At 40.9% G+C, this 20986-nt stretch overlaps 2 protein-coding genes across 3 annotated transcripts in view; one reads left to right on the top strand and one right to left on the bottom strand.

The window, feature by feature from the left end:
* IGF2BP3 (insulin like growth factor 2 mRNA binding protein 3) overlaps positions 1 to 11186 on the top strand; it is a 112763-nt gene extending 101577 nt beyond the window's left edge. For both annotated transcript variants that reach the window (XM_053962691.1, XM_053962700.1), the window contains 4 exons: positions 3341 to 3415; positions 6276 to 6407; positions 7529 to 7642; positions 8561 to 11186. In XM_053962691.1, the coding sequence (XP_053818666.1) occupies positions 3341 to 3415; positions 6276 to 6407; positions 7529 to 7642; positions 8561 to 8662 (423 nt within the window). In that variant the 3' untranslated portion in view covers positions 8663 to 11186. The remainder of the gene's footprint in view (positions 1 to 3340; positions 3416 to 6275; positions 6408 to 7528; positions 7643 to 8560) is intronic.
* Positions 11187 to 12634: 1448 nt separating this feature from the next.
* Positions 12635 to 20885, bottom strand: MALSU1 (mitochondrial assembly of ribosomal large subunit 1). Its single transcript, XM_053964193.1, has 4 exons — positions 20708 to 20885; positions 18971 to 19149; positions 16175 to 16256; positions 12635 to 14973 (listed from the first exon to the last, which is right to left on the bottom strand). Exons 1-4 carry the CDS (start codon positions 20883 to 20885, stop codon positions 14795 to 14797), a joined length of 618 nt encoding a protein of 205 aa, XP_053820168.1. The 3' UTR covers positions 12635 to 14794.
* Positions 20886 to 20986: the final 101 nt, after the last annotated feature.

Genomic DNA, 20986 nt, shown 5'->3' with positions numbered 1-20986 from the left:
AGGCCTTGGCTTTTGGCCATGAATGCCCTTGTAACCACGAGTATCTTCTCTAGACGCTTGAGCACTTTTTTCTTACAAATAATATTTTCTGCTGTTTTATGCTGTAAAGAAAATGTTTTAGCCTAAATTTAAAAAGAAAAAAGAAAAGTTTAGAGAACAGTACATTTGAAGTACAGTGTGTAGCTTTAGTATGCTGTTAGATGGACATTTTACTGCACACATAAAACAAATGTTTTATTCTCAGCCGCCTTTATTTTTGTTTCAGAGGAGTGATGTGTTTAGTGAGTGCTATGGCCGGGATATGCCAAAAGTCTGGGGCACAGGGCAGGAGCTGGTGATGCTGAGTTGAATTTGGTGAAGCTGAGCTTAGCTTGGAAGGTGTTCATCTAAGTATACAGAGCAAAATAATTGGGGAACCCTGATGAATGAGTCTTGTGGTTTGCCTAGTGCTGATCTGTTTACTGGCCAGTCAACCAATGACACACTGCCCAACTCCATCCTTTTTTGAGCAGAATGTTAAATAGTTATACTACCCAGATTGTTTATATTAATTGAGTACTAATAACCATATTTTTAGGGGGAAAATGAAACAGGAAGAAGTGAGAGGTATCAATATTTCTTTATCAAAACTGTCTTGCATGGGGCTGTGATGTATCACATGTATTTCCTCTTCCCCTCTCCATTCCTGCAGCTTCTATCTGAAGTTTAAGCAATGTATGAAGGGTACTGCTAGGTGGAGAGAGAAATGTGAAACAACCTGGACCTCCGAGAACCCGTCCAAACTAGTTCTTCAGTTGGTCCTTGGAAGAGAGTTTACTGGAAAGGGAATTTCCAGTATTTCTCATGCATCCGGCTAACAGTGGCCTCAGGCTTCCTCTACTGGCTGGCACCCCTCTACCCCATGCATTTAACATTTCTGTATTAATTTAAATTCAGATAAAAGTTTTCTTGAGCTCTGGTCTTTTGTTCCTTCAGTAGGAATAAAGACATTTTTTTGTGAAAATATGATTAAATCTTAACAAAACTATACAGATAGAGGGTATGCTTGCAAAATTGGGACACTGCATGTGTACTTATCTATTGAAATAATGCAACTTAACCTGTAATCTTGCAGAACAGTGTGAAGCATCAGGCTTGCTTCTGTGTGAAAGTATTAAATATGACAACTGGTAAATTATTCAAAACTTTTAAAATTCCCTCATGTTGAAGTGGGACCACTTTAACTTGCCCTCTGTCATAACTTTGGAGCAAAATAATAAATTGTGAATCAAGGAATCTGTGCTTTTAGCTGAGAGTTGGAGGAAGTGCTGCTTGAGTAACTTCTAACTTGCTAAACTGCAGTAACCATACTTTGTGGAGGAAGTAAGTCTGTGCATAATGCTTGTTTTGAGTTGTGCTGTAGCTTGTTACAGCTGAAAGCGTTTTACACCCTCCTGCATCTCTTCTGTGCTCATGCTGAGCTTTGTAGATCTGGCAAAACTTGTAACCCATGACATACGACTGAACTGCAGATGCACTGGGGTTCTGTATGAGGCTGCAGTGTTCAGGCTGTCACCTCAGAGGTGTACATGGCTCTTGCTGAGCGCAGGTTGTGTCCCAGTGCTGGGGGTCACTGCTTGGCAATGCAGGCTCAGTGTGGGACTCCAGCAGACTCAATTATTCAGCAAAAGAGCCAGGCAGAGATTTGAGTTGTCTGTTGCCCACCCTGTGCTGCTTGGACCTGTTGTGAACAATTGTCATCTCCTTGGTTATGAATTCCTTCCAGAGCAGCCCTTCCTGATGAAAGCTGAGTTTGGGTGTATAAAGTTGTCAGTTTGTGGCTTGGCATATAAAAGATTGTTTTCTGGTTAGGAATGTAAAGTTATTTAATCTCAGAAGTTAAATTCACCACTTGTATACTATTTGTATGTATATAAATACTTTTTCCAAGGGCAGACAGACAAAATTAACACAGAATTCTCTTCAGACATTGAAATGTTAGTTGGTATATGTTTCTTTTGCAGCCCTCAGCCATGCTTTACCCCAGCTTCTAAGAACAGAATATTCTAGGATGAAATCAAAGCAAGATATATCCCAGAACATTTAGACATACATAAGATGTAATGAAGGCTTGATGGAAAATATTTTTCCTAAAATTTTAATGAAGGTGCTGATGTTTGCTAAGAAAATTAGAGGTGGCTGAGAGACAAAACTGTCCACTTTACAAGAATGACAATTGTCAGGCTGAGCTCTGTTCAGTCAGCTGCCTCTAAAAGTGCCCTGAAATTTTGCCCCTCTGAAGTACTTTTTCCAAAGAATGAATGGATTTAGTCTGTGCTTGTTCTTACCACAATGTCATGTCATATAAATGTACTGCTGTAAAATTAATGTGTATTTTTAGATATATCCAATTGGAATTCATAAATAATGAAAAATAGATATGCAAACCAGATAACTAGTATGTAATGCTTTCTCCATCTTAGGGTACAATATGAATAATGTTATAAACTTTCCTTAGCAAAATTCTTTAGTGAAAATTATGCCTGGTGACTGGTAATTTGTCTGAAATAAACTACAGCTGTTAAATATGAATAACATCCCTATGCCAACAGCTGAGATGAAATTCTGTAGTGTTTAATATATTGCTCATTCAACAGCAGCTATGTAATACTAGATGCAACAATGGAAATGTCAGTTGTGATAAACAAAAGATTCATTCGGAATGTTGGAGGCTAGCTTGAATTATTCAATACCACTGGACTCTGAGAAAAACCCCCACAGAAATCCTACTGTTGTGGTGACATGACATGCTAAAGACCCTACAGGCATCTCCGTCTCAGCTCTGGTGGAGCTTAATTTTTATTTGGGTCACACATTGTCCAGTATAGAGGAATGTTTTGGATCTGATTAGTTACTACAGTAAAGTGATCTTCTGTTCTCAGGGGAATGGATGCGAGCTTTTGCTAATGAGCAAAACTTGTTAGAAAGACTATTCAAGCTAGTGGGTAGGGATGAGAATCTCAGTTTATTAACCAGATTTGTCTTTTTGAAGGCTACATGTCTTACATCACTCATAGCCACATGAAAACGCCATGTGGGATTCTGCCATGTGTGGATGAGTAGCTGTGTCTTTAATTTTCAGAAGTAAATTTGCTCATGATGGTTTAGTTTCTCCATATTTCATTACAGCTAATTAATGCACTTTAAAGAGAACAAACTCGTCATGACTGAAGTGTGATGCTGCTGCTGTAACGAATATTTTTTCACTCCTGAACAGAATGTGAGACTGAAATGGGGAGGAGGTGGCTTTAAACTATTCCTTCAAAAGACAGCTACCAATAGCTATGTTTATCCATTCCAGATTGCCCCTGCTGAAGGACCAGATGCTAAGCTGAGAATGGTTATCATCACTGGACCTCCAGAAGCTCAGTTCAAGGTACAGCCTACAAAAACTTGTCAGTATGTAGTGGCCTTTTGATCCTAAGGGACAATATTGGAAACAAAATTCTTGGCTCCAAGCACACTTTATTCAGAATTTTAGTAAACACTTGGGTTTTGCTTTAATTTTGCTCAAAGGTGTCTCATAGGAATATGAGTAATACAGTACTATTAGAGGCCACATTCTGGTCACCTGAAAACTCGTGTGTGTTTCATGGAAGTAAAATAAAAATATGGCTTAAAAACATGGCCATATTACATTCTTAAATTTTTCTTCTATCTACAAGCACCTTTGAGTTGAGTCTTTTAATCTTGGTATCTGCAACAGTTTTGTGTGCTTAATTGAAATAACAAAGCTGACAAGACGAAATCGAGTCTTCCCAGGTTGCTCTTTTGTGCCAAATGGAAAATGCTTTTTGTGTAGCTCTACAGAAAAATGCAAGATTTCTAATTGTATTTCCACTGCAACTACAAGGAGATACTCAACCTTATTATCCCATCTGTGTTCAAATGAAGTTTCAGAGTAGCCTTCTGCCTTAAATGTCAAGGGATAAATCTACTTACCCCAAAAGGAGTTTTGACCACTAGCAGTGATGCAGGGCAGCTCAGTGCAGCAGCCTGGCATCATCACAGATGTGGCCTGGAGCATGTAGAAAGTCACTTGAGAGTTTGTATCCTGGCATCATTTTCTTGCCTGTTCTCGTTTTTGACTTTGTATTTTTGCTTCAGGGCATCTTGCAAGAAGGAGGTGCACAAACTTCAGGGATATCAATTTCATTAATGCCTTTAGGATTTTTGGAAAATTATCAGGGCAGGTATTTTGCAGTGGTAATAACAAACTTAGATGCATTTGGGATTGTTGCTCAGTTACCGTATGCATTTGAGATGCCACTGAAGGCAAAGCATGACTAGGAAGCTCTATCTCCTTGATATTTTCTGTGCACATGTGGGCTTGGCCACATGGGACGTTTCACATATCGGATACTCTTATGGTCTGGGTCCAGACTTACCCTCAAGGAGAAGCATGCCAAAGGAAATTTGGGCATCCCTTATCCTGATTTTTCATGTAGGCAAAGGCTTGTTCTCAGGTTTCCTCCCCAAAATAAACTGGGAGTCCCACAGGGCTCTTCTGGAAGCTCTTCTCTCCAACCTGATTCATGCAAGGGGGAAAGTGTCCCTTTTCTGCACCTCATATGTAGTTTAAAACCACATCAATCAGTCACTACTTTACACTTGAGCTCTGCTTGCAAAGGTGCATCAGTGTAATAGCACAGTCAGTGCTCCTGGGCTATGCGGGTCTTAGGAAGGAAAGGGATTGTTCCTTGGGACTTTACTCAGCTCCAGACGTTGTAGTATTATAGCTCCTCTTTGAGCAATGCCCTCTTGACTGGGATGGGCAGAGGCAGAGCTCAGTCCTTCCTTTTATCACTACTGTTAACCTGAAGCTGGCCTTAGGGCCAGGTCCACACTTCATTAGTGCTTCTCCTAGGAGAAGGCTCTCCTCTCCTAGGACAGTGGTTGTTGGGGCACCAAGAATGAAAACTGGTGCTCAACAACTTGAAGAGGGAATAGTTGCTGGTCAGATGAGTAGTAAGCTCTTGGAGAGGCAGTGTTATCCCAGAGCCCATGACTTCAGCATCCTTTCCTTACTCCATTGTGCTCTGCTGTCTGTGATTCATGTCCCCTGTAGCTGCAGTGGCTGCATTCCTTTCTTCCTCTGCTGCTGCAGCCTGAGGATGTTGCAGTGTGCAGTGCTAGTTGTTAGCAAGGCAATGGGAACATGCCGCTGTTCAGAGCCTCTGCTGCAGAGGCTCCCTAGAGTTCCGGCATCCGTGTGACACCGCTATTCATGCGTGGCTGTGTTGCCTTGGATCTGGGATATATGAAAGTGAAGTGGAATCTAGTGTAGACAACACATGTCGGCCACCATTTCACCATGCAGGGGCTTGCAGCCCAGTTAGGTTTTTTCCTTTCCTAAAGACTTTTTAAAGAACTGAAAGATTGGACATGTTGGAAGACCATCTACAATCTTTTTTTTAAAGAAGTCCACATCCTTTCTTTATAATTTGGCAGTAATGTATGTTCTTTTGAAGCATCTAGGAGCCAAAGAGTAGAAGATTTGGTTACCATTTCTCACAAATTCACTGATAAATGGCTGTGAATAAGGAAATAAATGTGTTTAAAAATGAACAAATTTACAACCTCGCTGTCAGTGGACATTCTTCTTGCTATCTGGCACTTGTGTGTTTCCCAGAGAAAGGAACTGTGTGCTGGTTGGAATAATACTATTCCCATGGAACTATTTAAATCTGGGCAGTTTGATTCTTTAATTTGGAAATTTGAGCAAGTGTAAATTTATTAATTTTTAAACAATATGTTGTAATGTATTGTAAAAGTAAGCTCTTTGCTCCAGTTGGAGTCTTTAGACCATGGCTTATTGGGGGTGTTGTGACTTTTTTAGTTTGGCATCCTTAAAAGATGGGTTTCTGAATCAATTAGTTCAATTTTGTGCATCTGGGTGTAATAAAAAAACTTCTCCCTGACAGTTCTTCTCTCTACCACTCTTTCCTCTACAGAAATGTGATAGTTTCCTTTAAAAGCAATATTTCTACTGAAAAGCATAATAATAATTGTCTGTTAAATTGCTGTGTGGTTCCCTGGTTTGTCAAGCAATCTTTGAAGTTGGACACTGGTACTTCCTACTTTGGTACAAAGACTTCTTTTAGAAAAGTAGTGAACTTATTAGGGAAAACACTTTGTCAAGATTTCTTTGTGCTAAGAATTCTCCCTTCTGTGGAATTTCTTGACATTAACTAGATTCCAAGAAGAACATTCTCTAATTGAAAGCAATTTTGCAGGCTCAAGGGAGAATCTATGGAAAACTTAAAGAAGAAAATTTCTTTGGACCTAAAGAAGAAGTGAAACTTGAGGCTCATATAAAAGTGCCATCCTATGCTGCTGGTAGAGTTATTGGTAAAGGAGGCAAAACAGTAAGTAGCTGAAATAAAACCCTTAGTGTTGCTCAGTTACGTTTCATATTAGGGTGTATATACACATAAAGCCTAAACTTTTAGCTAAACTGTAATTCTTTGATGTTACATTAAAGCAGGAACTATTTTCTTAACTGTACTTGTTACATTTTCCTTTCTTCTACTGTGGAGTTGAAGCCAATCTTAGAATGATTTATTTCATTTCTAAATAAGTGGTAGGAATTTAAGACATGTTCAGACCTCAGTATTACAAAAAAAAGTGTACCTATCTTTCTTTCAATTAAATTGATGGTATTTCTTAGGCTCAGTTTGTTGTATAAAATAACATCACTGAGATTTTTTCAGTCCTAAAAAGGTGCTGGTGCTCTGCTGGTGCTCAGGTATTTTCATATGGTGTTAAGTCAGTAGCTAGATAATATTTACAAAGACATGGTTCAGTCGTGGGTGTCCATCCTGAGTGCAACAGGGTCTTTAGGTCAAGTGTCAGGAGGCAGTGTAGCCTCTTCCATTACTTGCAGTGGCAGGAGGTTTAAGGACAAACATGTCTGAGAAGCTGTTAATCTAAAACTTTAATTGCACAATGATAAGCATTTCTAAAGTAAAATTTGTTTTAATGAGACAAAGACTCTAACCTTACCTCTACTTAACACAATGGAAACCTGATAAGCTGCTGAAAATAATTTGAACAAACAGAACTTCTCACCTGCTCAGTCTGAAGTTCTCCATCTTGTGTAGGTTTTTGAAGGAAAAAGTGTAAAATATTCTGGCATTTTTCTTCCCTATATTATATGATGTTTCTAACCTTATGCTTTTAAACTCAACTGTAAATACTGTAGCATCTATTTGCTTTTTTAAAGTCATGTATTTAACACCTCCTGTGTGTTGTATTTGGTCTTTAAAACACTTCTACAAACCCAGAGGACTTGGTGCTAATTTATGTTAAGAGGCACAAGAGGCTCAGCTTGCAGAGTGCACACTGCTGCATAAAGATGCTTTCTGTTAGTGGGGGGTTTTAAAAAATGTAGCTTAGAGGATGTTTCAATGGTTGGTATCTTTGAGGCTTGGTGGTTGTATAACATTTGTTAGTTTAAAGTTTTCTGACTTGTACTATCTGTTTATAGGTAAATGAGCTTCAAAACTTGACAAGTGCAGAAGTTGTAGTCCCTCGTGACCAGACACCTGATGAAAATGATCAGGTGGTTGTGAAAATAACTGGTCACTTCTATGCATGCCAGGTAGGAGGACTGCAATGATTTTCTGTATTTGCCTTGATGTTTCCATGGTCTTTCTTTTATAGCCATGTGTAGGATTTTGCTCAGGATACAGAAAGCACTGCTTGCCAGGCTCCTCTGGTTGTCTTGCTGCAATAAACTTTCCTCATGCCTGTGAGAGAGATTTATAACAATACTGCACGTTCACATATGCAAAACAGTCTCCTTAAATTCTTCTGTCAATTTATGCAGGTTCTGGCACTGCTAAAACTTTGCTGAAAGCAAAAGAAAACCCAAGTTGTGATTGGGCTGAAATTCAGAAGGAACAGAGACACAAGCCATAGCATAGTATCTGGAAAGAATACACCCAGATATATAATTCATCCACATTGCCCAATCTGTTGACATAATATCATAAAGAAAAGGATCACAAGATTCCTTCCTTCGCTTAACTCAGACTCATTCCTTTTGATAGTTTGCTGCAGGTGACTTGTAGTTCAGAAAGGAGATGGGGGAGGGGCTGGGAAGTCCTGTAAGTCTGACCTTCTGGTTACCCTAGTGTACAAAAAAATTGTACCCTCTTTATTAAAACAGTGGCTCTTATAAAACCTTAGTATTTCCAGAGGAGCAAAATGAAGGCTGTAGCTTCAATAGTCTCAACATTGGTAGTCATCTTCCTATTCTCATGCTTTCTATATTACAGATGAGAAAACTGACCATGCAAGTAGTTGTGGTAGGTGGAAAAGAGAAGAAAAAGTAAAATTTAGCCTGTACATAATGATTAATCTCAAGTGTATTTTAATTAACAAGTAATCTTGTCAGTACTAGAAATTCAGTCATTCCAGATTTTCTTAATCCCGGTAGCATCTCTTGTTGGTTGTAACCAGCAATCACTGTAGCATGACTTCATGATGGGTTGTTTCTTCTTTTTGTGTCCTTCAGCTTGCTCAGAGAAAAATTCAGGAAATACTGGCTCAGGTAAGAAGGCAGCAGCAGCAGCAAAAAACATTGCAAAGCGGACAGCCTCAGCCAAGACGAAAATAAAGGTTTAGGAAATGGCCCATCAGAGACAGATGCCAGACCAAAGACAGACTGTGTGACAGAGAGACAGGTGGTGAGCACCTGTTGAAGATTTATGCAGAAGTTCCACCAAGCCAATCACCTGTTCGAGGACCAGGCAACCGTTGAACGCTGTCTCTGAGAATGTATTCTTTAGGCTCTCTCAAACTTTTGAAACCCAGCTTTAAAATAAGGACCCCTTCACTTCCCTTTTGTTCTATTCTCACAATTTAACATAAACTCGTTAGTCTTTTTTATTGTTCTTATTATTCCCCAACAACTTTAGAACTTGGTTTAATGAAGCTTTCTCTTCTGAGTTCACTGGTTAAAAAAAAAAAAGAAAAAAAAAAACCAACAAAAAAAAAGAAAAGGCATTGCTCTTATAGGTCCAGTTGTAAAAGAATAAACACATTTGGAGGGTGGGATTTGTGGGTGGGCTAGGGTTAGAGCAAGGGTATTGACAAGAGTTTAAGTGTTAGTCCCAATGTTGAAACAAGTGGCATTTTTTAAAAAGAATTTGGTTGCATTTTTACATAACACTGCCATTAATAACCTAAGGGAAGTGTTGAATGGTGTTGGCCAGGGCATAAAAAGATAAATATGCATTTTACTAAACTACCTCAGGCATTTAGTACCTCAATGAGAAATTGTTCCTTTTTTGCTTTTTTTTTGGTATTTTGTATACTTTATAAAGCTAATAGTTCTTGAGCATTTTATTTTTTTAAAAAAAAATTAAAATTTGATCAGCCACCAGCCAGGAGTACTACAGACTTATCGGGGAAAAATATAGTAGAGCACTTCTAGCTGCTGGCTGATGGGAGTAAGGTGGGTAAAAAAAACACAGCCTCAGATTTCCTGAGGGCTTCAACACCATCATTTGTTTAAAAAAAATTCAATGAATGTTCAAAAGATAGTGAATGATGCCAACATTCTGATAGCAGCAATGCCGTTTAGTTTTCTTTTAAGATGGGATGAAAAAGTTTGTGACGGTACTTTTTTGGGAACAGGACAAGGAAGTGATGGCAAGAGGCTGGGGTTGGGGGAAAAATTTAGAAGGCTGCAAGAGGCTGAATTTTTTTTTTGTGCTACTTGATTGAATGCATGAACCCTTTGTGCCTTTGACCATCACTACCTAATAATGCTACATTTAACCATTTGCAGCCCATTTGGACTTTGCCATTTTGTTCAAAGAGCAAGCTTCATCTTCAGTTTGATAGAACACTTGATCTGCTGGAGCATTTTTGAGGCCAGGAGGGTCTTTGCTGTCTGCAGATCACATCATACTGCTTTCAGTTACCACGATGGGGGAAGGTCAAACAGTGTTTGATCACATTGAAAGATAATGAAAGGCTAAGTTTACATATCCAGCCGCTGTTATGGGCCACACTAAGCCACTTTGAAGGTTTTGAAAATTATTACAAGGAAAAAAAAAAAAAACTAACAAAACAACAACCTCTCTAGCCTGGCTTATAATAGATGCAGCAGGATTTATGCACATTCTGCAACCAACCATTAGAGGAGAACAAAAAAAATGTCAAAAGGCAGGGATAACAGGAAAGTTACCAAATTTTTAAATTTCCAAATGTAATTTGAATGATGATTGTGGTAATAGTGACACATTCAAGTTTCTACAATAAACTTCAGTCTACCTCAGTTTAAGAAAAAAAAAATGTGGCAACACATGGTGCATAAAGACTGCTGTGTGTGTGTGTGCGCGTGCGCGCCTGTGTGTGTGTGGTCGACAGAGCCATGCTATTACCTCTGAACCTTTTTTTGTGATGTTTTTTGTGCATGAGATGATCAGAATCACCATGCTGCACTGATTTGAGGGGCACAGCGAGCAAAAACATTTGTTTCATCATTTTGTTATCTACCTCTTAGGTTCATGTTGAAATAGAGGCATTACTACATAGACTAGATAATTTTCCCAAAGATCATTGTTGTACAGATTAGATAATTTTGAAAATGGTCTGAAGTGTTTTTCCTGCATCTCTTCTTTACTAATTGGTTTAAAAACCACAAACTTATGTTGTAGTTTTAGCAAAGAAAAATGAGTTTCTTTTCCTTTTTTGACAGTGACCTTCATCTAGCCTTTAGGATAATTTTTTTTCTTACAATGAATTTAAAATTACTGAAGTATGGAAAGTACATAGCATTTTAATTTTTGTTGAGGCTTAAGTCAGTTGGACGTTCCTTTCTTAACATTTGAGAAGGATTTGACTTCGTTCTTTTCCATTAAAAATTACTTTACAGATAGGCGCTGCATTTACATCTGCTGATTTAAATACTGTCATCTCTCTTAAATTTTTAGACTTAATATGATATCTCATGTTTTTCTTTTCAATTGAGACTTGGTAATTTGGAGTATTTGGGAATAGCTAGAAAGTAAATACTGTAAATGATTTCAATATCCAGAAAGTATGGATCATTTTTCATCTGTAATGTGCCCCCCAATGCAGCTCTACTTGCCAGATGCCTCTGAATGGAATAAAGAGTTTAACTCCTATCATCAGATAAAGTTGTGTGGTGTTTTTTTTAAATCATTGAGGCATAGGGACAGACTGTCCTGAGTACTTGTGGTGCTTTGATCAAGTTGGTTTTCTGTCCATAATAACTGGATAAGGATAAGCAGTAGCCTACAGGTATTCCACAGCAGCTAGGACAGCCAGGTTACAATGTTTGCACTTCTCAAAACAAGCTGTGACTTCTGTGGCTTGCAATTAATCTTCTCCCTCCCATCTAACAATGCCATATACGGCCTGTAGGACAACCTATGGTTCATGGTTTGCCTTGCACCATTCACTTAGGCTCATTTGCTGTGGAAGGAATGTGGACTTGACAGTCCTGTCAGGGCAAACATGAGGAGATCAGAAATGCAGTAATAATTTTTTTTTTTTTTTTTTTTTTTTTTTTTTTTTTTTTTTTTTTTTTGTGGTGGGGCATGGGGGGAAAGGGAAGGCAGGTTTTTTTTTACCCAGTCTGTACTGTGGTGGTCTTGGAGTGATGAAGCTTTGTCAATAATGTGGCCCTAGAAGCTTGGACCAGTCACACAGGCAAACAAATGTCCTGGCAACCCCTCACCCCTACCATGACCACCCAAGTACACCACTTGCCAGTAAGGTGGTATCACCTCTCCATTTAGCTCCTTGTTAACATTCTTTGGAGTAAAATGAGACCAGATGTTTAACTGAATGCTTACACATGAGCAGGACAAGTTGGGGAATGAAGGAGCATCATGAATTACACAAATCTGTATCTTTTCAAAGAGAACTGGGAAGCCCAACTTGTTTTCCAAACTCATTCACCTTCCTACTTCACAGCTCATTTCCTGGGACCAACCAGCAGAAAGAGGGAATTGAAGAAATTATGTCTGTAGAAGATACTGCATAGAGTATCACATTTCACAGGGCATCCTAAGCTCATTTCTCCATGTCAATATCAGGCTTTCTTCTCAGAAAAAGCACCCTGTCATTTGAGCAACATAAAAAGTCAAGCCTTGCTCTGTACTGCTGGTGCATTTGTGACAGCTCAAGCCCTGAGTGTTTTAAGCATTTGCTTTATCATAACATTCTTATTTGCTTCTAACCTTCCAGAGCTTTTATTCTTAAGCTGCAATTTCCAAGGCATGCGCTCTTTGTATCATTTTCCATTAAATGGAGCATGTGTGCTGTGCAAGACAGCCTGGGCTTGATATGGTGCTAGGGTGCAGGATTCTTAGACAAACATGAAAAACTGTTGAGAAAGCACTCCAGCTGGGCTCTAACAGAGATGTTAGCTCAAGTGACGGACTCAAACACGGCTTGAAAATGAAGTTACTCAGATGCAGTGCAAGAAATCAGAGAAATTATGACAAAGGTTTCACTTAGTGGTTTGTCCCGTTCATCTCATCAAGGGATCCTTCACACAGCCAAACCAACATGTACCTGTCCAGAAGGACTGAATGCTGAATCTACAGACTCATTGCACAAACTGTTTGGTATTTTTATTTTACACAGAAATCACCTGATCTATCCAACTGAAATTGTTCCCAAATGTTCTCTTTCCAAAAGGGCTTTAGTGTTGCACAGTACTGATCATCCAGACTGTCTGGGTTAATTCCTACATCCCAGCTTATAGGACTATCAGGCCATAGTATCATCAAGGCTGGCAGGTAACATGGTTGGGGTGCTGCAGTAGCTCACCAGAGATTAGAAATGCTTCTTTTAAATGGATGAGGACCAAGTTCTTTCCCTAGGCTGGCAGTTCTGATTGTTTAATAGCAACCAGTGGATGTTCATAGAACTCCTTTTCACATTATGCTTTGCTAGTGAAGTCAGCTATAGTTGTTTATTTTAGTGGGTTTTTTCCCCGTTATTTCTTTTTTGTCTTGTCTTAGAGACTAGCAACCCTTTTCACCTCTAAGAGTCCTAGCCTGTTCACACAGCTGTTCTTTTCTGGGTACTCCCTTTTTAACTGCTCTTTCAGACAGGATACTGTATGTGGCTCTGGTTACTAAATGTGGGTTCATAGAATAGTGTAATGTTTGCTGAACCTACCTCTATTAATCACATATTACTTATCTGCAACAGCAGTAAAAGGGAAATGTTTCAGTGAATGAGTGGAAGTTACTCCTAGGAGTGATACCTGATTTAGAACCCATCAGGCTGTAAGCCAAGGTTTTCTTTCTCCCATGTGATTACTTTCAAGAATTGTCATGAAGCATTTTGAAAAACTTTCTCTGCAGTTGTATTTCCCAACAACATATTTGGTTTGTGGGCAAAGATGTTTTATCTGCATGTTTTAGCTACACTTAACAAATACCTGTAATTGCAGAACTATCTGCTGCCTTGCATCAAAGAGCAGGTGAACTTGAAAGCAATCATTCATTAAAAAACAGAGGTAAGACACAGCAAGAAAATATGACCTGAAATAGAGGGAAAAGTGGGGTTTGGTTTGTTTGGACTTTTTAAAACAAACACACTCTTCCTCCTGAACAACACAGCTATAGGCACAAAACCAGGCTTTGAGCATTACAAACAGAAGCTGCTGTGCAGGGCAGAGATGCAGACAGGGCTTGCATTAATTTGTGGGGCTATGTGGAAAAAAAGGTGATTACCCTCAGGATCTCCTGTTTCTGCCTTCTGATACATGGCAGAGCAAACTTCTCCAGGAGGAAGAGATTCTAATCCAGCGATGAAACCTCTATCCTATAGTACAGAAAAGCATCTTGTCTTAACACAGACAAGTTGGTTACCACCTTGAAGTTCTTTAACTGGTTATCAGACCATGCATCAGTCATGTTAAGAATGCACTGAACAGTGACTTCTTAAAGTGCTGAACAGTCCATTAGCAGCACATAATGCTCAGTGACCAAGGGCTTCCTATAGAACTTTTTTCCCCACTTCAAGTTGAAGGTTTTCACTGCCATAGTGTATTGTCTCAGTGTCCCTTTTCAGAAAGTAGGTGAGAGGAAAGCTAGGAGAGGAGTCAACTGCACATGCAGGATGAGCTGAATCCTCTCACATGAAAACAAGTCATTTAAGTACTTCAGTTTGGGGCTTTTTTATTATTATTAAAACCAGGTTTGCCTTGGCTGGATAACTCATTTACTGTTCTGATAACTCAAAGCACATTTATTTCACTGTTGCTCTCAGCTTTTATGTTCTCAGTAACACCAATCTGTTTTCTGTCCCCCCTTCAGACCATGACTTGTTTTATTGTGACCAGAAGCAAATGGCTTAACACAAGAAGCATCATCTCAACTGTACTATTTCATAGTTTCTCCTTGCAGCACTCCAATCTGTTTTGCACTGCCACTACAGGGTGTCTTTCAAAGATATCAGAAAAACAATTACTCTAGAGGCTGAGCATGAGTTCCAGTTTAAGCAGCTGTCTTTGCCCCACTCTTCTCACTGCAAACTCCACTAAGGCAATGGCTCTCCTGGGAAGCTCTGAGAGGATTCCTTCTTTGACATTTCATGGTTGGACTCTTAAGGCATTTTTTCCAATCTTAATGATTCTATGATTCTGCTCACTTTAGCTTGCTCAGAACTCTACCTGGGCACACCCAATAAAAACAGTTTTGTACTAATCAACTGTACTGACTATCTTTCACCCTCTTTCCATACAGTAGCTGCTTCAAGTTCTTGTCTCAAGACGATCATTGCTGTTAGGAGTCAGTCCAAAGATAAAGTCTTTTGGCAGGGACTGTGGAGTCATCTGTGCTAACTGGTCATCATAGGGACCAAGAGTCCACAGCTTCTCCAGTTCATAAACTTCTCGTGTCTCTGGCAGCATGAAATGAACCACTATGTTACCTGCACGGAACAGAAATTCACAATGAATTAATGGGAACAGTAAAGCACTACTACACCTTCTGCTGAGCAGAGTTCAAGACCTCCACCCCCTTTCTGGCTAGATACAACATGGCAGCTGATAAAGGTCCCTTCCTAAGCTGCTGCTTCCAGTTGTCAAGCAGTTTTAGGAATTGGTCAGTCTTTGAAAAAACTCCAAGACTACAGTAACAAGATATGAGACACAATACTTTGAAATAAGACACTATCACAAGGTTCCAAACCACAGAAATTATGACATCTATGGGACAGAAGAAACACAAAAGGAATTTCACTTGAAAGAGTCCCCCAAGGTGACAGATGGATTTTCAGCTTTCTTGTATTGTCAGCATTCTGCTAAAGCCAAATAATTTTTCCTAGGTGTGTTGCTCACACTTCTCAGGTGGTTTTTACAATGAAATAGGTTTGAACTTTGATGCACTAAGTTTTTCTGGTTTCATTAATTCTGTGCAAACAACAGCAGAGAATGTTAATTCCAGTGTTTGTCTGATACACTTTTATGTAGTTATTCCCATAAATTCCAATTGATTTTCAGTTATTTCCACAAATAATTATTATCATTAAGTAGCCAAGGCTTAACGTCTGTGGCTGCAGTGCTCCTCACTCATCTATAAGTGAAGTTTTCATCTTTTAGGTCAAAACACTAAGCCAGGGGGTGAGATTCTTAAAGTAGCCATGAAGGAGAGCTGCTTTTTGAATGTAGTCTTTTATATTTGTGTAGAGTTTCACACTTGTAGAATAAAGAATTAAACTCAATTTCTTAGGATTGAGGTTTTACCCCATGTGATGGTATGATCTGGACAGTGAAAAAGTCTGTTCAACAGTTCACTAGTAAGACAGTGTACAATGAGCTCCCATTTACCCAAGCATGGATTACAGAAACCTGAGGAAACTGACTGAAGTAGCTTCTTTCCCCCCACTATTGTTACCTTCACTTTATTAGGACCTGTTTTAGCCACTGAAGAGTAGTTACTGTTTTTTTCTCAGTGCCAAAGATATTTAATAGAAAATAATTTCTTATCTCAGTGACTTCAAGCAACAATTGGAATTCCCAAACAGCAGAGTACTGTGAACTTTCCACAGCAACCAGGGTTCACGGTGAGATGCTTCTGTCAACAAAGAGCTCGTGCAGAACTTTATTTTTCTCAGACTCACAAATATTTACCAAAATCAATGCACAGCCAGTCATCTGTCTCTTTTCCTTCAATCTGAGTATGAGGACCACCTTCTTCTTTTAGATGCTTGTACTGAGGAAAAAAAAGGCATGGCAGAAAACTAAGTCTTTTACATTTATTTAAAAAGCACTCAAACTTAACAGAGAAGCTTGACTTTGCTGAGTTGTTTTAAAGCTTAAATGGGTTAGATTGCTTCATGCTGGTCCTGGGGTCTGCACAAAAGAGAAAGGCTAATATACACTTGTGGTACTGGAAAATACGTACAGATTTCTCAGATCTGAAATCCTAATGCTCTGGATTCCCATACCGTTGTCCAAGAATTTTGTAGGTATCTTTTATCAAGATGAATACTAAATACAACTGCTTACAACAGTCTTTCCATTACTGGGTCCCTACAGCTGCCACCACCACTAGGTTTTATTTCTGATACCTTTCACTGCTGGTTTACACTGGCAGGTTGAGGATGCAGAAATGGAGATGCTGAGCTTATTCTCTTCTCAGATGGAAGGGAGTGGGGCAAAACCAAGTTTCATCCCCCACCACGAGGAAGGCATTCAAACCAGCCTCCTACGCCTTGAGGGCACACACCCAACACTTGCTGCATGCTGGAGGAAGCAGGATCAGCACACAGACTTCCACCTGAGAGAGGGGAGGGGGCAGCTCAAAGCAGGGCTGCGCAAGGTCAGTCAGGAAAGTGGGTAGTTCTCTGTGCAGCACCTGGTGGCTTTTGTAGATGCCAGCTTGAGAGGCTCAGCTCTCCCCAGTCAGTACATGAAGAACCCAAATACCCACCAGAGCTGGAAAAATTTGACAGCTCAAGGCTGAAGCATGGTCACTTGCAGATCTGGCCATAACCTACTTGTTCCTCCTTGTCAATACAAGCAGTATCGACAGAAATGGCTCCAACAGTCCATTCTGCCATGGAAGACAGAACACAAAACAACATGTACCAGCATGGCTGGCTGGCAAATGAGTCTCACTCCACTGGGAATGCAATTATCACAAAATGCAGCTGTTCCTGGTTGCTCCACACAACATCAGCTGCTGGGTAATGATGCTAGTTTGCAAACCAGCATGGAAAACTTTCAAAATGTTAACTCAGAACCAGTTCTACCTTCCTTTCTTTAAGATGCTTGTGAGGTATCTTCAAAAGACTCCAATAGTCTGCTCAAAATGCTAAAAAGCCCAGTGAGAACTGCCGTCAGCTATCATCAGGTTGCAAAGGCTGATCCCTGCTACAAGCTTCCAAGCCTTGTCTTTAGAGGCTGTGTAAGGTGAACAATTACAATACAGCCAAGTGTTAGCATCTTCCTCTGACATGAAACTAGATGGGGATGTGGGCCTTTGCCATTCCTTTTCCTGGAAGCAGAACAGAAAGAAGATCTCATGCTACACCTGAGCACCTCTCTGTTTTACTGCAAGTAAATCATAATAGCTTAGGAATGATGGTAAAGTTTGCCAACTGCCTGGCAGCACTCTGGAGCACTGGCTCTGTTTTACATCTTAAGCTTCAGTTACTTTTTACCTAGAAAATTTCCAATGTGAGATGAACTCAGCCACCCCCAAGTACTTGACCAGGCTTCCCAGTTTCTCAGAATGCCCAGGAGGACACCATGCCTCCCAAGAGGCTCTGCCCTTCCAAAATGGCTGCTTTTACAGACACCAGAGAGTGTAGCCATGAAGTCCAGCTGTGTTTTTGCAAGGCAGGTGGTACTCACTGATCTCGCCTGGTCTGGGCAAAATGAAAAACTGTTAAGACTAGCAAGTTATACAAGGAATAGAGTACATACCAAGCACTCTGTTTTAGCATACTCAAATCACATTAATACAACTTCCAGCTAAAGGCAAAATTTTGGCTTGCAAAGATGCACCAGTTCCTGCAGAGAACACAAGAAACTCCCCATACCTGCTCAGAAAGGCCCTGAAAAGCTAAACCATCTCTCCCACTCTCCTTTCCCCCATGAGTCTCACAGCTGAAACCAATGGGATTGGAAGGAAGAAAGCAAAACCAAAAGTGAAAGGAAAAACAGGGTCAGGAAGGGAAATAAAGTGGGTGGTGAGAAGGCAAACTCCAGGCTGAGTACAGACAGCTGACTGATGTGGCCGGTCATATTCCTCATGCTGTGCTTTTTAACAGTTGCATGGCTCTTCTCAGGCAAGAAAGCTCTCCCTCATCTCTAAGCTCGACTGGTAATTTTATTCTGACCTCCATTACTGTACTGAAAAGTTCTCTTCCAAAGCCAAACAACAGAGGATTTCTGTGCAATGAGAGGATTCTCCTCTCCTGCAGTACATGCACAGCAGGGTGACAATTAACTACGAGTTTGCTTAAAGCTCATGAGAGGATCCTGTGCCTCTTAAGAGGCCAACTTTTTTTCCAGCCTTACAATATATCTGAGAAAGTAGAAATTTTAAGGATCAAGGTTTGAGAACAGCCAGATAAAGCTATTTTGCATGACTGGGAACAGCAATGGTGCTTGCTGGACAAACATAAAGGTAGACACATCACCATCTCACATCATTCATGTTCTAGTCACCCAACTGTGATGTCCTCAGTGTTCTACATACAGAGAGATCTGTTTCTAAAACATAATACCTGTATTTTGTGTAGTATCGCTAAAGGAAAAAACCCACAGTTACTTCCTAGATGTATTCAGGCCTAAATGACAATGTCATCAGTTTCATCTTACCTGGTACATCCTTACACATGCAATCCTGGGGAAATTCCCCTCACAACACTTAAAACCATTCCCAAAACTCAGAAAGAGCAGCAAGAACTGTCTTACCATTTTCAGCATGTAATTTGCCATTGCATGAAGATGCCGTGTTGAAAATCCGCTCACAATTATAAAATAATCACAGTATTTGAGTTCTGGAGATAGCTGGATGACACAGATGTCTTTAGCATTTTCTTGCCTCAGCAGTGCTACAACCAAGTCAATGTTGAACTCTGGAAGAACAGTATCTGGAGCGCATAGAAAAAATAGTACAGGCAAATTTTCTTTTTAATTGCAAAAATAAACCATTTAAAGCCATAAAATAACAATTAACTGAATTATAATCTAAGCTAGTCACTCACTGTGGAGTTTGGTTTGATACTGACAATGCAACATGAACTGCAGATTTTTCAAAATCATCTCTACAGCCTCCAAAGCGAAGTAAGTAAGCGAAGCAAAGAGAAGTAAGCAATCTTCCAGTAAACAACACTATCACTAGATGCAACAGTTACCTAAATGAAACTTTGGTTTTTGCTAACTTATTTCTTGTTGCTGCTATTTAAAAGCCAATAATATCATTACACTTGTCTATGTAGATGAATTAAACGTGAAGTACTCCAACAGACATTATTAAAACAACAGACAAAACTGAGAATATTTCAGAGCAATGCTTTTCAACAATCTGTGATAATACATTGTGATTCAACTGTTCTAGAATCGTAAGGAGAAGAAACCAATATTTTTAAAATGGCGCTGACGTGATGCAGAGTGAAGACATTTTTTTATCTGCATTTTTTTATCTGTAAAGCCACTTTTTTTTCTTTTTCCCCTAGTCTGATCTGGTGCAGAGCATTATGATATTTTAGATGAAGCTTTAGTTCTTCAACAGTTTAAGTAAGCCAGCTTACAAAACAGTAAATCAGTGAAACTATGTTCTGTTAACACCATGAAATCAGTTTATTTCTAATTTGTCCAAATTACGTAGATGCAACTTGTATGCACACTTTAGGCATAATTTGAATCTGTCAGCAGTGCAAATCTGCCACTATAAAATGAACGTTAGCGCAGACTGAGCACCAGCACAAAGCCAAGCTTTGAATTTCCCAATATAAAGAAAAAGCCAAACAAAGGAACAATAGCTACAATTATATGCATGAATGGGGGTATGAAATTGGATCAGATCTCTGTAAATATAAGGCGTCCAGCTCAGGGCACTCTTTCAAATTTTTGCTGTGGTCATGCATCTTGAAATTAGCAGTGGCCACAGGTCTACCAGACCGAGCGGTTACCGAAGTCAAGTATTTGCCTGGTAGCCACCTGAGAAACCTCCAGAGCCTGCTTGGAGAACGGATGGCCTAAACATCACCAGGCACTGCTCGTCCCGGTCAGATCCAGGCTAGAGGAGCTTTACTGAACAGCTACAGCCACAAACCAGCCCTGTGCACACAAGGCTTGTACCTGTCGTGAGGCTGTTACCTAGGGGGGCGATTGCGAGCGCACGGCACAGCCAGCCCTGCGGCCGGGCAGCAGCTCCCTCACACACGGATCCCTGCACGGGCTCCCTGCACACCGCCCCGACTCCTCACTTCCCAGAAGCGCTGCGGAGGCCGTGCCGGCCCAGTGCGGGTGCCGTGACCCCGAGGTCCGCGGTCTCGGCCGATCCCACCGCGCTGGCCACGGCGAGGATCCTCCGCAGCCGCAGCCGCGATTCCACGCGGGCCGGGCAGCCCCTTCTTCAAGAGGCGTCACACGCCGCTCAAGGTCCCGCCGGGCACCTCCGCAGCGCGGCCCCGGGCTGGGCCCTACCTGCCGGCTGGCACCGCTCCGCCGCCCCCAGCGCCCCGGGCCCGCCTCCGCCTCCCGTCGCCGCGCAGCCCCGACGCAGCTGGGCCCGGAGTAGCGGCGGCTCCGCCCGCAGGGCGCCCCCGGCCACGACCCCGACCGGCCTCAGGAGCCGCCGCGCTCCCGCCAGCGCCCGCCACATGCCGGCCCGCGCCCCGCCCCTCCCGGCACGCCGCTCCGCCATTGGCCGGCGGCGGGGCCGCCCCCTCGCCTGATTGGCGCAGCCGGCTGCCGGTCCGGCCG

This window comes from Vidua chalybeata, chromosome 1 (genome assembly GCF_026979565.1).
Source record: "Vidua chalybeata isolate OUT-0048 chromosome 1, bVidCha1 merged haplotype, whole genome shotgun sequence".
In the NCBI taxonomy this organism is placed as follows: domain Eukaryota; kingdom Metazoa; phylum Chordata; class Aves; order Passeriformes; family Viduidae; genus Vidua; species Vidua chalybeata.
This window is presented reverse-complemented; position numbering and strand designations above follow the sequence as displayed.